Source organism: Arvicanthis niloticus, chromosome 11, assembly GCF_011762505.2.
Source record: "Arvicanthis niloticus isolate mArvNil1 chromosome 11, mArvNil1.pat.X, whole genome shotgun sequence".
Lineage (NCBI taxonomy): Eukaryota > Metazoa > Chordata > Mammalia > Rodentia > Muridae > Arvicanthis > Arvicanthis niloticus.
The window spans coordinates 54,610,786-54,623,490 of NC_047668.1; the positions used below are offsets into that span (position 1 = coordinate 54,610,786).

At 53.7% G+C, this 12,705-nt stretch overlaps 1 protein-coding gene across 1 annotated transcript; it reads right to left on the reverse strand.

Moving 5' to 3' along the window:
* Positions 1-134: 134 nt before the first annotated feature.
* Positions 135-7,719, reverse strand: Emilin1 (elastin microfibril interfacer 1). Its single transcript, XM_034514051.2, has 8 exons — positions 7,097-7,719; positions 6,041-6,166; positions 5,403-5,623; positions 2,323-4,248; positions 1,805-1,921; positions 1,416-1,433; positions 1,154-1,291; positions 135-767 (listed from the first exon to the last, which is right to left on the reverse strand). Exons 1-8 carry the CDS (start codon positions 7,264-7,266, stop codon positions 430-432), a joined length of 3,054 nt encoding a protein of 1,017 aa, XP_034369942.1. The 5' UTR covers positions 7,267-7,719; the 3' UTR covers positions 135-429.
* Between the last annotated feature and the right edge of the window lie 4,986 nt (positions 7,720-12,705).

A 12,705-nucleotide genomic window follows, 5' to 3' on the forward strand; every position in this document is an offset into this window, starting at 1 on the left:
ACCCTGAGTCTGCAGGCGCCCTTAGCAGGGAATGCACCCTAGGACCACCAGCCAAGGTTCCCTCCGTACACTCTGTTTCCTACTGTCCTGTTCCTTAATTATCCCCGAATATGTACTAGAACAGAATAGCTATATTTTGTAGGAAAAAAAGTGTCTTTATTCCTGAATAGTTTAGTGACGTGGTGTGGGCTGAGGAGAGCCCCTGGAGGGTCAGTTCCTCTTCCGCAGCCTGGGTTCTGGAGAGGGCTCTGGTGGGGATGGCAGTGAGGCCAAAAGTCAAGGAGTCGCCACCGTCCCAGAGACCACACAGTCACAACGCGCTGAGTGGCTGATTTGGATGCCAGAACTGCAGCGGGGCGTGGTCCGGAGCCGTCACCCAGGTGGCTCTGCAGCCCGTGTAGATAAGTTTGGTGGTCGGGCCTACCCTGTCTACACCTGTTCAAGCTCTGTGTCCTCGTACAGCAGGGCTCCACTGAAGATGGTGAGCGGCTCCTCCGAGTGTGCCAGCTGCCCCATGACCAGATCGATGCAGACAGTGTCCCCAACCTGCAGTGGCAGGATGAGGCTGAAGACACCCAGAGCGCCTGGGCTGGGCTGACTTTCGACCACAGGCTTATTCTCCAGTCCCTCTGGTTCGTAGCCTCCCGAGTCTATGCGGGCCACGCCCAGGTTGGAGCGCGACAGTACAGCCTCCACTTTCTCATGTCGGTGCCCAGTAAGTACAGCGCTCAGCAAGTAGCGTCCAGCCAGTGGCGCAGTGAATACACCTGGGGACAAGGATGACAGTTAGGAGGGGAGACGGTGGCTGGAGAAGGAAGGTCTCTTAGAGAGTGGGTACAGCACTCCTGGCTGTGGAGTGGCCCACCGGTCCTTTCCCTGCACACAGTAGGGGATCCCCTGCTGCATCTCCAGCCGCTGCTGCAGGGCCTGTACTGGAGTCAGTCCCAAAAAAGATGTGTGTGGTGTGAATGTCTCCTGCCCTCCCCACTCTCTCCTTGCCTAACTGTGGTATGAGTGCTGGGGGAGAACACAGGTCTTTGTAATTACAAATGAAAAGCTGTACTTGTCTGCCGAAGGGAAGGAACGAGGCATTAACACTGCTCCAGCCTCACCCAGTTCCTCAACTGTGCTGCCTGCCGGTCCTCTCGGTTACCTGTCTCTGGGTCATAGTAGCCTCCATCGTTGAGCAGGACTCTGTCAAAGGGGACTGTGCCAGGTTCTGACCGAGGCAAACTCAGGGCAGCTGAAAATGCCACCCTAGGCACGGGGACTGCTGGTGCTCCCTCCACTCCTGAATAGAGTAGAGTGTTAGAATGGATGCCCATAAACCCCAGTCCCCATCCCTGCTGCCCAGGCTGCCTGAGGACCATTCTCCAGCCCAAGCTCATACCCCCTTCCAGAGTCTAACGACTTACCCTGTTCACCTTGAGGACCTGTGGGAAGAGAAAGGGCAGCAGTGAGTAGCGCATCCCTCACTACGCCCCTCAGCGAACATCTGCTCTTTTGCACTGCTCTGGGTGTAAGGATGAAACGTGATGCCAAGAAAAACACAAGTGGTCTCCAGTCTGTGCAGCGGCCAGCCACAGCCTTAGCCTGGAGCTTCTCATACACCAGATGAACTGAGATGGCAGGGAGACCAAGGTGCCAGTAGCCAAAGGGTCACTTCGGCTCCTAGTCACTTCTTTCTCTCTTCTCTGTTAGACACCGAGACCTCCATTTCCTTACCCCTTAACCCTTCTCGGTCAAGCTCAGCGTGGAATACCATGCCAGGGCTGCCAGGATAGTAGTGTCTCATCCAACATACCTGGTAGTCCAATGGCCCCCCTTTGTCCATCTTTGCCAGGAGGTCCTGGAGGTCCTGCAGGGCCTGGAGGCCCTTGTAACCCAGGAGGCCCAGCGGGCCCAGCCTTGCCTGAAGGTCCTATGATAACAAAACCAAAACCGAGATGAAGGTGATACTTTCCAACAGACAGGAAAGGCAGAGGCGCCACAGGTAGGGAGATGGGTGAAGATTAATGGAGACATGGGGTCCTTCGGGCTGCAGGCAAGGTGCCTGACTGATAGAGTCATATTCCAGCACAAGCCATATCCCAGTTCCACCAATGTAAGCAAGCAGAGGGAGGGCAGGAAGCTACACTCCAGCAGCTTCTCTGCAGACATGCTTGAGCCTCCTGGAGGAGCAGTAGGGGCTATGACTGAGGCAGAGCAAAGAGGAGGTAGAGGACAGCAGGCCTCTTTGCTGGCTGCAAGGCAGGGAGCAAGAACAGGCTTGAAAAGGGATTTTCCCCACCCCTCCTCACCCCCAATGCCTTCTGTCCTCACCAGTAAAGTCCTTTAGGCTAAGTTGCTGCAGACGGTCTTCCAGAAGCAGCAGGGAACTGTTGAGGGCACCAAGGCGCCTGCCTAGGCCTGCCTGGCCCCCCAGCAGCTTCTCCAGCAGCGCGGCCTGTGTCAGGCTGGTACTATTGTTTTCCCTTACTGCAGCCCAGAGCCCAGCCACATGTCTGGAGAGGCCTTCACGTAGGCCTTGTAGTCCCCCTGCCACAGTGTCCAGTCGTTCACAGACTCCCTCAAGGCGGCCTAACCGCCCCTCTAAGCTAGGGCATTGGCCTGCCTGTGCCTGGCCCTCCTCCAGGCCTCGGAAGCGCTCCTCGCTCTCTGTAATGTGCTCTGTGGCCTCCTGCTGTAGCCTGTTGATCTCAGAGATGATGCTGTCCTTGGTGGCCCCCAGGTCAGCCAGATCAGCACCCTGGCCCTCCACAGTGGTCTGGAGCTCGTGCAGTGAGTCGTTCAGGGAGCTGAAGGTGAGAATAACCTCAGAGAGTTCTCCTTGAAGGGCCTGAAGGGCTGAGCCTGAGCTGCCCCCAAACACACTGAAACCATCCAGAGGCCCACGGCTTGGTCCCCCAACCCCTGGGCCAGCTCCAGGGCCCCGTGGAGGTAACAGTGGGCAGGAGCAACGTTCCACACCATCCCGAAGACGGCCCAGCTCCTCCTGGACACCACCACAGGCGCCGCAGCCCTCATCCCCACGGGCTTGCAGCAGACCTTCCAGCTGGCTTAGCTGGGCTGCGGTAAGATTGAGGCGCAGAGAGAGTTCTGCTGCTGTCTCCTCCTGTGCATCCACCTGCTCCTGAAGCCGGCCCAGGAGCCTTTGCAGTCCCTCCAACATGACCTGCTGGGCCTCCCCTGCCGCTTCGGCTTTGTGCAAGCCTGAACCCACCAGCCGTAACTGGCCCTCGCTGTCCAGCACCCTGCGCTCCAAGGCACTGAGGACCTCACTGACCCGAGAATCCTGTTCCCCAGGGCCCCCGGAGCAGATCTGTCCACAAGCCCGAACAGCCCCTGCCACCTGCTCATCCAGCAGATCTAGGCGGCCACCCAGCTCCCTGCTCACATTGGCTAGTAGCCCCTCCAGCTTTTCTAGTCGTCCTGGAGCAGCAGGCAACCAGTGGCCCAGCTTCCCTGGTCCTCCAGGCCAGTTCTTCTCTTGCTCCTCTGAGGGACCTAAGGTAGAGTTGAAGCGGTCCTCCAGGTGAGAGAGGCGGGAGACCAAGCTGGTGTAGCCTGGGGGGTGGCCCCCCTGCCCAGCTGCTCCTCCCAGCTCAGAACCTCTGCGTCCACTTAGCACTGTCACTGAGCCAGCCACTACATCTAGCCTCCGCTCCAGCTCCGACACTCGCCGACCCAGCTCTGGGGGGCAGCATTCCTGAGGGGGTCTCCTGGCCATGGCAGGTTCCAGAAGCTGCTGCTGCCGCTCCTCCATAGAGGACATTAGCTTCTCCAGGGTTCGCAGCCGCTCCCTATCCTCTTGCTGTTGCTGGCGGAAGCCATCAAGCCCTGCCAGGCACACTGAGCAAGACTCCTGCAGCTGCCGTTCCAGCTGCCTTAACAGTTCCTCACTGGGGCCAGAAGGAACGGGGACAGGGGCCGAGGCCCTGCTGCCTCCACCAGTGCCACCATTGTGATGGTTGTTAAGGTGGCCCAGCTCTTGGTCATGGGTGGAGACACGGTTGTCCAGGAGCTGCAGCTGCTGCTGGATTTCATTGAGGGTTTCATGCACGCCCGGGCGGGCAGCTGCATCTGCTGGCTGCTGCCTCCCATTAAAGGCTGTCTCCACAGCCCGCTGTATATCTTCTGCTAGGCGCCCATTCATTCCTTGCAGGACACCTCGAAGGCCTTGCAGCTCTTTGGTCAGACTCTTTACCTGCTGTTCTAGCTGCTGCACCTTCTCTGACTCACCAGGACCTGAAGAGAGAGAAAGGCAGCTGACTGAGGGGCTAGATGGCAGAGCTCAGGATCCATGGCCTAGTCCCTGCTTACCCCAACTCCAGCAAGTCAAGGGTCAGATGGTTCTCCTTTGGATAATTTGGGCAAGACGGGGGGGGGGGGGGGAGTAAAAACCATTCACTGAATGTTCTTGGGCCAGATTTGAACCACAGCTCTTAAAAGCTTTCTATTTAGGGGGGAAACTTTTACCAGTTGATGGCACAGGAAACAGAGAACCAGAGAAATTAGGCAAGTAGTTCCAGAGAATACGTTTAACAAGTGGCCGTGTCAAATTTCAAATTTAGATCATCCGGCCACCCAACTCACATCTTTTCCACTTGTCCCCAGGACCTCTTGACTTCTTGGAAACCGTTTCCTTATCTGGGAAATGCGACTGACACCATGTGTCCTCCCTTTTAGGGCTGTCAAACAGTTGAAAATGGTAATGTGGAAAAGTACTTCACATACCACTGTCGCAACGACTGGGCCCTTCCCTAAACCACCAGAGGGACAAACAAGAGGCTCTTGCAGCAAGCCTGCTTGGGTGCTAGCTGGCTGGCCAGTTCCTGTTTCCATAATTATAGTTCAGTTATCTCTTTGGCAGGAAAGGACTGAGCATCCAGTGTGCCTAGCCTAACACCTACACACAGGAGGAAAGAGAACGCAACAGAGACGATTGCATTCTGGGACCTGCAGTCTCCAGGGGCCGGGAGGGATTCTAATCAGATGCAATGCATGCTAGGATTTGTAGTCTTAACTGTCTTCCTTGTGGACAGAAAGAGCTTCTCAAAGGAATTCCCTGGCTTCTCCCATAGCTGTTCCCGACTATGAAGAACCTTGGCCACAAGGGGGAGTATGAGAACAAATTGTCTCTATGCCTTCTTATTCAGCTCTTTTCAGGTCTTTCAATCAGTCTCCCCCAACCCCTGACCTGACCCCCCCCCCACTGCCACCCTTCCCCCAACACACTCAAATCACACAAGCATGCAAACATGCCAAGTCCCAGGGATGTCATTACCTCCGTTGTGCCCACCTTCCCCCCAGTTTACAGCACAGAGATTTCCCTTTCTCCACAGCTGGGCCCCACATTTTCCACCCAGGATCTCCCCATCCCTAGCAATATGCAGACTCACCTTCTCCTCCTAGTCCACTGAGGTGACTGCCAGCACTGGAGCCAGACAGGTTAGGGCGCGCAGGCCTGGGCCGGGGAAGTTGTGTGGAGGGTGCGGGGCCCAGAACAGAAGCAGGGCCCTCTCCACAGTCATCTCCCCCATAACCCTGACAGCACCTCCACTCCATGTCTGTCACTGTCTTGTAGGCCACCCGGTAGCGAGGGCGAAGGAAACTCCGGTACCTGGCCAGAGGAAAGGAAGGTTTTGAATTCTCTCGGTGCTGCCAGCCGCCTTGTACTTCAGGCTGGATCTACCTCTCTGCTCAGTATGTGGCTCTGCTCAGCTAACAGCTCTCAGCTTCTCAGTCAAGGGCTAAATCTTGGCTCTTTCTCCCCTTTCCATGTGCTGGAACCCTGAGCTAACCTCTTTGAGGCTGACCCGTTCAACAGAAGGCCTGAAGGTTGGAGACAAGGGAAGAATGCCTGTGGCAGCTCACCAGCTCCACCAGGACCCTACTATCTTCTCAAAATGGTTCTGACTGAAGTCTTGTCCTTCCCCTGCTCACTCCTTTACACAGACTCCCTGAATGGGATCATTTAGCTGTCTGCCCTTGCCCAGATCCCACTAAGCAACCAAATCCCCTAAAGTTGGAGGCTCACATGATACTTCGGGGACACTGGGGCTGGCCCCAGCCACAGGGTTGATAGTCTGGCTTGACAAAGGTCTCCACTCCATCTTCAAGGACGCAGCTCACTGTCCGAGTCACCACGTAGGCACACCAGTTCCTGTAGGCACAACCCTACCTGGGCCAAAGGACCAAAGACACAAGCCCCAGTGGGCCCAGAGGCTGAAGGAGGGTCAAAAGATGAAGGGGGCCTTGAGGACCCGTTGAAAGTTAGGGGTTTTGCAGGGGCAGTACCCACTCCTCTCCCCTACACACACACACACACACACACTTTCTTGTGTCACTATAGCAGATAAAGACTTTTCAAGACAGGGAAGACATAATGACAAAAACACACACAGAGAAGTCAGCCCTCCTGATTGTGGGGTTCCAGGGCACCCCAGAATTCACAGTCCCTTGTGTACTTCTTTGGGCCTATCTCAAGCCCCAGCTGTGTAAGCCAACCAACTGGGGGTTCCCGGTAGATGATCCCCTGTGCATGGTGCTTCCACCCAGCTTTCAAGGAGGAGAGCGAGGCAGGCAAATGTCCAGCCTATGCTTAAGTAGAGAATAAGCCACTGATGGGCTCTTCCCCTCGGGGCTTGCAGTGCTGCACTCTTGACCCCATTCACACTGGCTTCTAGTCTGAAGGCTGCTGTAGAGCCAGAGGGAACGGATCGAGAGGATTGTCCGAATTATAGGATTGTCAGAATTATACATTAGTGGACGGGGCCCAGGAAGCCCTAGAGAAGGACAAAAGGTCTGCCTGACCCAGAGCTGGCTGGCACACAGCTGGCAGGAAGAATGGCCCATGCCCCTTGGTGTAGTTTCCCTGGGCACCCAACTGCGGACCTCTTTAGGGAAGAGGTGAGAGCTGATCCCCCTTAGGCCACCAAAGCCCTGGAAAAAGTTCCACCGGAAGGTGCATATGGGCGAGCCAGTGATGGATGGGTGTCCGTGCTGCCCTCTTCATTGTGTTAGGTCTGTTGCCCACCTTCTAAAGGCTTTCCCAACCACAGCCTCTAGCCCTGGCTGGGACACGGACTCTTACCTGTGGCGGCTGGCAGGCCGTGGTGAGTTCTGGGCCTGGGGTCCCCCAGGACTGAGGGCCCCACTGCCCCCTGTGTAGAGGCTGTAACCCCGAGGAGGGTAGCTGGCAGCTTCCGTGGCTATGGTCAGCAGACAGCCGAGATAGCAGCTCCAGAGGGCTCTGGGGGCCATGGTGAGGTGTTCCTTGCTGCCTTTAGAGACACATCTTGGTCTGACCAGTGATGACTATACCCATGCCTCCAGGGATGCCGCTGCTTCAGGGGACAGCACGCTGAGCCAGTTCTGTCCCTAGCTTCCTGCCTGCAGCCCCCAGCTGCACGCCTCCTTCTTGGCTGCTGGGCCTAACCCCTCTCTCCCCCTCCTCTTTCCTCCTCAGGCTCCTGTCTGTCCCTCCCTCAGTTCCTTCCGCTCTCCTCTTCTACACTTCTGAGGGGAGTCTGTTCTCTGGGCCTCTGGCCTCCTGTGCCTGGTCCCTGCCCCTTTCAGAGACTGCTTCCTGAGCCACCACCCCCTGGCTCCAGCTGGCCCTCTTCTGGTCTCTCTGTTCTGTTCCCTGGTGACTGGATCCTAAGGATGACAGAGCTTTGCCCCTGTGGCTGTTGAGAGGCACAAGAGTGACCATGGGCGGGCCAGCATCCTCCCTCCCTCTCTCCATCCCTCCCTTCTCTCCCCTCCCTTCCCCCTGTCTGGCTGGCGGTCCAGCCTCCCCCTTCCTCCCCCACCTCTCCAACCATCGTGCGCCACATCTGCTTCTTGTTAACTCCGGGAAAGAAGTTGGGGGTGGGGGGGGAGGAAAAACAGAGAAATGTGGAGTTGCCGCCGGGCTTGAGGCCAGCCTCTCAGACAGGCCACATGGAGCTGGGGCCAAATCTGGGTAGGAGGCCCAGAGCTGGTGGCAAGGACCAGGAACCAGCCAGAGACCCAGATCCCCTGGGTTGCTCAGAGCAGGACTCTTGGGAGAATATAGAGAAGGAGTCCTGAGGAGGGAGGCAGGACTGTACAGAGGATAGCGTGTGTGTGTGTGTGTGTGTGTGTGTGTGTGTGTGTGTGTGTGTGTGTGTGTGTTGGGGACAGCACCCAGTAGGACCATTTTAGAGGTCCACAGTGGTAGAGTAATTAATTTGTCCAAGGTGACACATCAAGTCAATGAACTGCTGCGATAAGACTCCAAATGACTCTAGTGACTCAGGAGGCCGGGGAGGAAAAGGAAGAGTGCTCCATGAGATAGTTAGGAAATCCACCAGTGAGAGAGAAGAGGAAGGAGCCAGACAAAGAGGCTTCTTAAACAATGGAGGAGACAAGAGGGGAGGGAATCTCCTTCCTGGCTGTCACTGGTGAAGGTTAGGTTCTAACCAGGACAGATGATCAGATGACAGATCTCGGGCTCCGTTGCTCTCTGCAGGCTAGTCACCTCTCTGTAGACTTGTAGAGTCTTCAGCTTAACCCGAAAGTGTGGGCATGCCTCTCTCTCTCTCTCTCTCTCTCTCTCTCTCTCTCTCTCTCTCTGTGTGTGTGTGTGTGTGTGTGTGTAACTCAGTTGCTACACACAACTGGGTCCCCCTGCCTCCTTGTAGAGGTCTACAATGGGAAAGTGATTCATTTGCCTCCTGCACCCATGTCTTGCAGGGACACGACCATGGGAAAGCTGAAGTACCAGGCAGACAAAGCCTACAAGGTGTTGCTGTGTGCCAGGCACTGGAGAGGTGCTGGAGTTGCAAAAGCAAGTCTAAAACTCCGTCACTGTCAATTAAGGAATGGAACAGGGCCCCCGAACACAGAACCACAAAGACAGGACAGACCAATTGCCAAGAGGCCAGGACAAAGGCATAATGTACGCTCTGGCAGAGAGGAGGAAGAGACAGCTGGTTGCTGGGGGTAGTAGGAAAGGCAGCTGGAAAAGGCAGTGTGTGAACAGTGTGCCGCAGGAGAGGAGGAGGAGTAAGGGGCAGACACAGGGAAGGGCAGAGATTTTAGGCTCAGGGAATGTGGTCTGCCTCTTTTTTCTTGTTCAAACTCAGGGATAATATAACATCGTCCATCTTAGGTTTTTGTTAATTAATACAATTAAAACATTTCAGACTATGCCCAAATACAGTGCTCAAGGCTTAGTATTTGTTAGTTCTTTTTTTATTTTTATGTTTTGAGGCAAGGTCTTGCTATGTATGTAGCCCAGGCTGGTCTGGAACTTGTGGGAATCCTCCTGCCTCAGCCTCCTGAGTGCTGATATTATTACACAAAGCATCTGTTAGCTATTAATTGTCAGATGGGAGAGGTAGATTAGGAGCCAGTGAGAGAGAGGCTTCCATGATTGATAGGACTGTTGGGTTGCAAGGGGAGTCAGCAAGACAGTGAACACAGAGTGAGGTTCCAAGGACTTTAGTCCCAGTTTCTGGAGCTTGTAACTTTGAGTACATTCCACAACCACTGCTGGGTGTCTGCTTGCTCTTGATGGCCTCTTCCAAATTCTACATTGTAAAGTGATGTGGCAGGGTTGTGCTGGTGGTCATGAGCATGGAAAGAAAGGAAAGGTTATGCCTGCACGGTGACAGGAGAGAGAGAGCCCAGACACCACAGAAAATTCTGGAGCTTGAACCCAAATGAGGTGGAAAGAGTGGGTCTGGAGGGAAGAAAGTCTATTTAGATTTGAGCATACCAGAGGGAGGGAGGGAGAAGGAGGGAGGGAGAGGGAGGGAGGGAGAGGGAGGGAGGGAGAGGGAGGGAAGGAGACAGATATTCTAGTAGAAATAACTGTCTAGAAAATGGTTAAAATGCAGACCTGCATCATGGGACAATTAAAGAGTGCTGATTGGAAAACAAGAGGAATGTCACCAACTCCTCTCTGTGACTCTGAGTGATCTACCTCTGCTCCTGAGATCTAGAGACCTAGAACATGACCCCGGTGCCTAGAAGAAATACCGGTGCCAGTCAAGGTGGCAAAAGGAAGTGCCAGAAGCGACACAAAGAGCAGTTTGCTCTTCAGGGCCCTGGGGCCAGCACACAGGTATACTTGAAGGAAATATTCACAAGAGGTCAGCCAGTGGCAGGTAGGAGCTTGGTGCTGGGTTTTGCATCAGTTGTAGGCCCTAGCCCTGGTGGAGACTAACCCATTTCCCAGAGTTTTTTAGTTTTCTTCTCCTCTCACATCTTGTTACTGCCCAGTTGCCATATATTCCCCATCCTGCTCTCTGGAGTTAGAAATTCTGTTGTACAGTTTATATGTGTCAAGTAAAAGAGCGCTGGCTTTGAAGGGCAGTTGCAGTAGGTTGCATTTCACCTAGCTTTCCAGTTAGGAGCCAAGACCTAGGAACTGACAGGAGTGTGTGAAAACTCCAATTTACCATTCACTGCCAATGACAGTTCTCGATTGTCTTGAGATGAGCCAGCAGGGTACAGGTGACCAGTGTCGGATAGGATGCAGTAGTGGTTAGCGATAGTGTCAATGACATTGCTGTGGTGCCATTGCCAGGCAGTCATAGATTTCCAAAGTGATTAGCCAGAACTGTTCATAAAAAGATGCTAAGACCCTGTAGTAAGACATTGTCTATTTTATAACATCTGTAAAGTGGGGATTTCCGATGACCTAGTGTCTGTGGGAAATCTTGACCACACTAGGCAATTAATTCATTCAGCCATCAGTGATGAGCTCAAGTTCCCAGAGCCAGAATAGCAGGCGGTTCCGGAGATAACGAGTATTTTATATCTAAGGCCTTTGGTTAAAGGACTAAATATTGGGAGGAAGGGGGGGGGATCATATGAATTGGACCTTGTATCATGCCAAAACAGATGGGAATTCAAGCTCATGAGAAATGCAAGCGCTTTGTTTGTTTTGCCTTCCAGGCCATTCTCTGGTATAATACTTTAGGAGTTGACTACCCTGGGACTCAGGGACCAGTCTCCCTCCTTCCCCAAGTTTATGGCTTTCTCCATCCTAAACCTGATCTTAAACCTCAGGCCTGTACTTGCTCACACTGGTAATCCCAGCACTTTGGGGAGGCAAAGGCAGGAGAATCCTGAGTTTGAAACCAGCCTATTTAAATGGCAATGCTTACAAAACCATCATATTAACTAGAGATTAAGTTTCACGAGTGTCTTCCCACCACCTTCCTTGAATCCTGGCAGGATAAGGGTTTGCCCGTCCCTCTTCCCACACACTTTTCCATCCAGGATTTTTATCAAGCGTTGTCATTTCTTAGCTGAGTCTAGTTCGGTCCTGAGACCAGTTTTTATTTCAGTACTTTCAGGCACTAGGCCAAATGACCCACAGAAGGCTGATAAAGACTCATTGACCTAGGCACAGGAAGGGAAAGCGGGGGAGGGGGGACGAAGGTCATTTCTGGGTAGTTCTAAAATAAATCTTTTCCCATTTGTCCCCGACCTTTGGACAACCTCTTTAGTCGGCCTACTGTGTGTGTGTGTGTGTGCGGGTGTGTGTGTGTGTGTGTGTCAAAAGAACTGTCTTTAGCCAGCTGTAGGGACTTCGTTAGGTTACCTTCTGGACCTATTTCCTTCTTTACCAATATGTAAATAATTTCAGTTGTGGCTGTCTAGGATGCTATGCACCTAACTCAGTTGGTTTGAAAGCTGAAGCATTTCCCCTGGTCTTCTCTTGTCATGGGCAGAGGTACAGCTTCTTTTAAAACCATAGACTAATTCTGATTCAACTGCAAACCTAAGTGGTTGGACTTGGATCTGCTCCAATTTTCCAGGAGACACGAAGTATAATAATATGTAATCCTAAAATCTAGACATCACTCTCTCAGGGCAGAGCTGGGGACACACCAACTCATAGAGGAATGCCTGGGGAAAGCACGTCTGGGGTGTTAACCATGTTCTGGGGTGTTAACCATGTTATGTGGCGGGCACGTAGGCCTGGCATTTCTAAATATGAAACTTCTGGGAAACGGTAGGTGGGGGCTGGGATGCAAAGTGGGAGGAGGCAGACAGCTGTAAACTAACTACTGAAGGCAAGTATTGAGTTTAAGAGCAAACTGGACACAAACCACTGATGGTCTGGGACCAGAGAAACCAACATTGGAACAGTGTAAGCCAGCTCACTGTGCACACAGGAGGCAATCTGGTCCCCTGTCCCAGCTGTTCCAGCCCTATAGCAGCTCCTGTAGAGTTTTCTTTGGCTCAGAGAAGCAGAGGCCTCCCCTGAGCCCAGGCCCCCCTCTACCGCAGGGCAACTGGCTTCCATTACCCCTGACAGCTCCAGAGCGACAGTCCAGGCCCTGGCCCTGTCTGGCTCAACATCGTTCCCTTTTATGGTGAAGCAAAGGAGAAAGCAAGAAGGGGGAAACCCACTTCTAGTTGTAGAGACTCAGGGTGCTACTCCCCTCACCAGTGACCCTCAGATGTCTGGATGTCTATTGCAGCCAACTCTCTTCTTCACCACAAACCCACGACCCCTCTTGGCTTGTCCCAGCCCTTCCTTTCCTACCCCCTCCTTCATATCCGGGGGGTGATTTCTCACTTGGCCGAGATCCCACGTTTGGTTTTTGATTATGAGAGAGTCCACCCTAATTCCGACGCCCACCTCCAGGAGTGGGGCGGAGACTGGGAGCCTGAGACTGGCACTAATCAAGTAAGTTGTCATGATCCGCCCCTTTG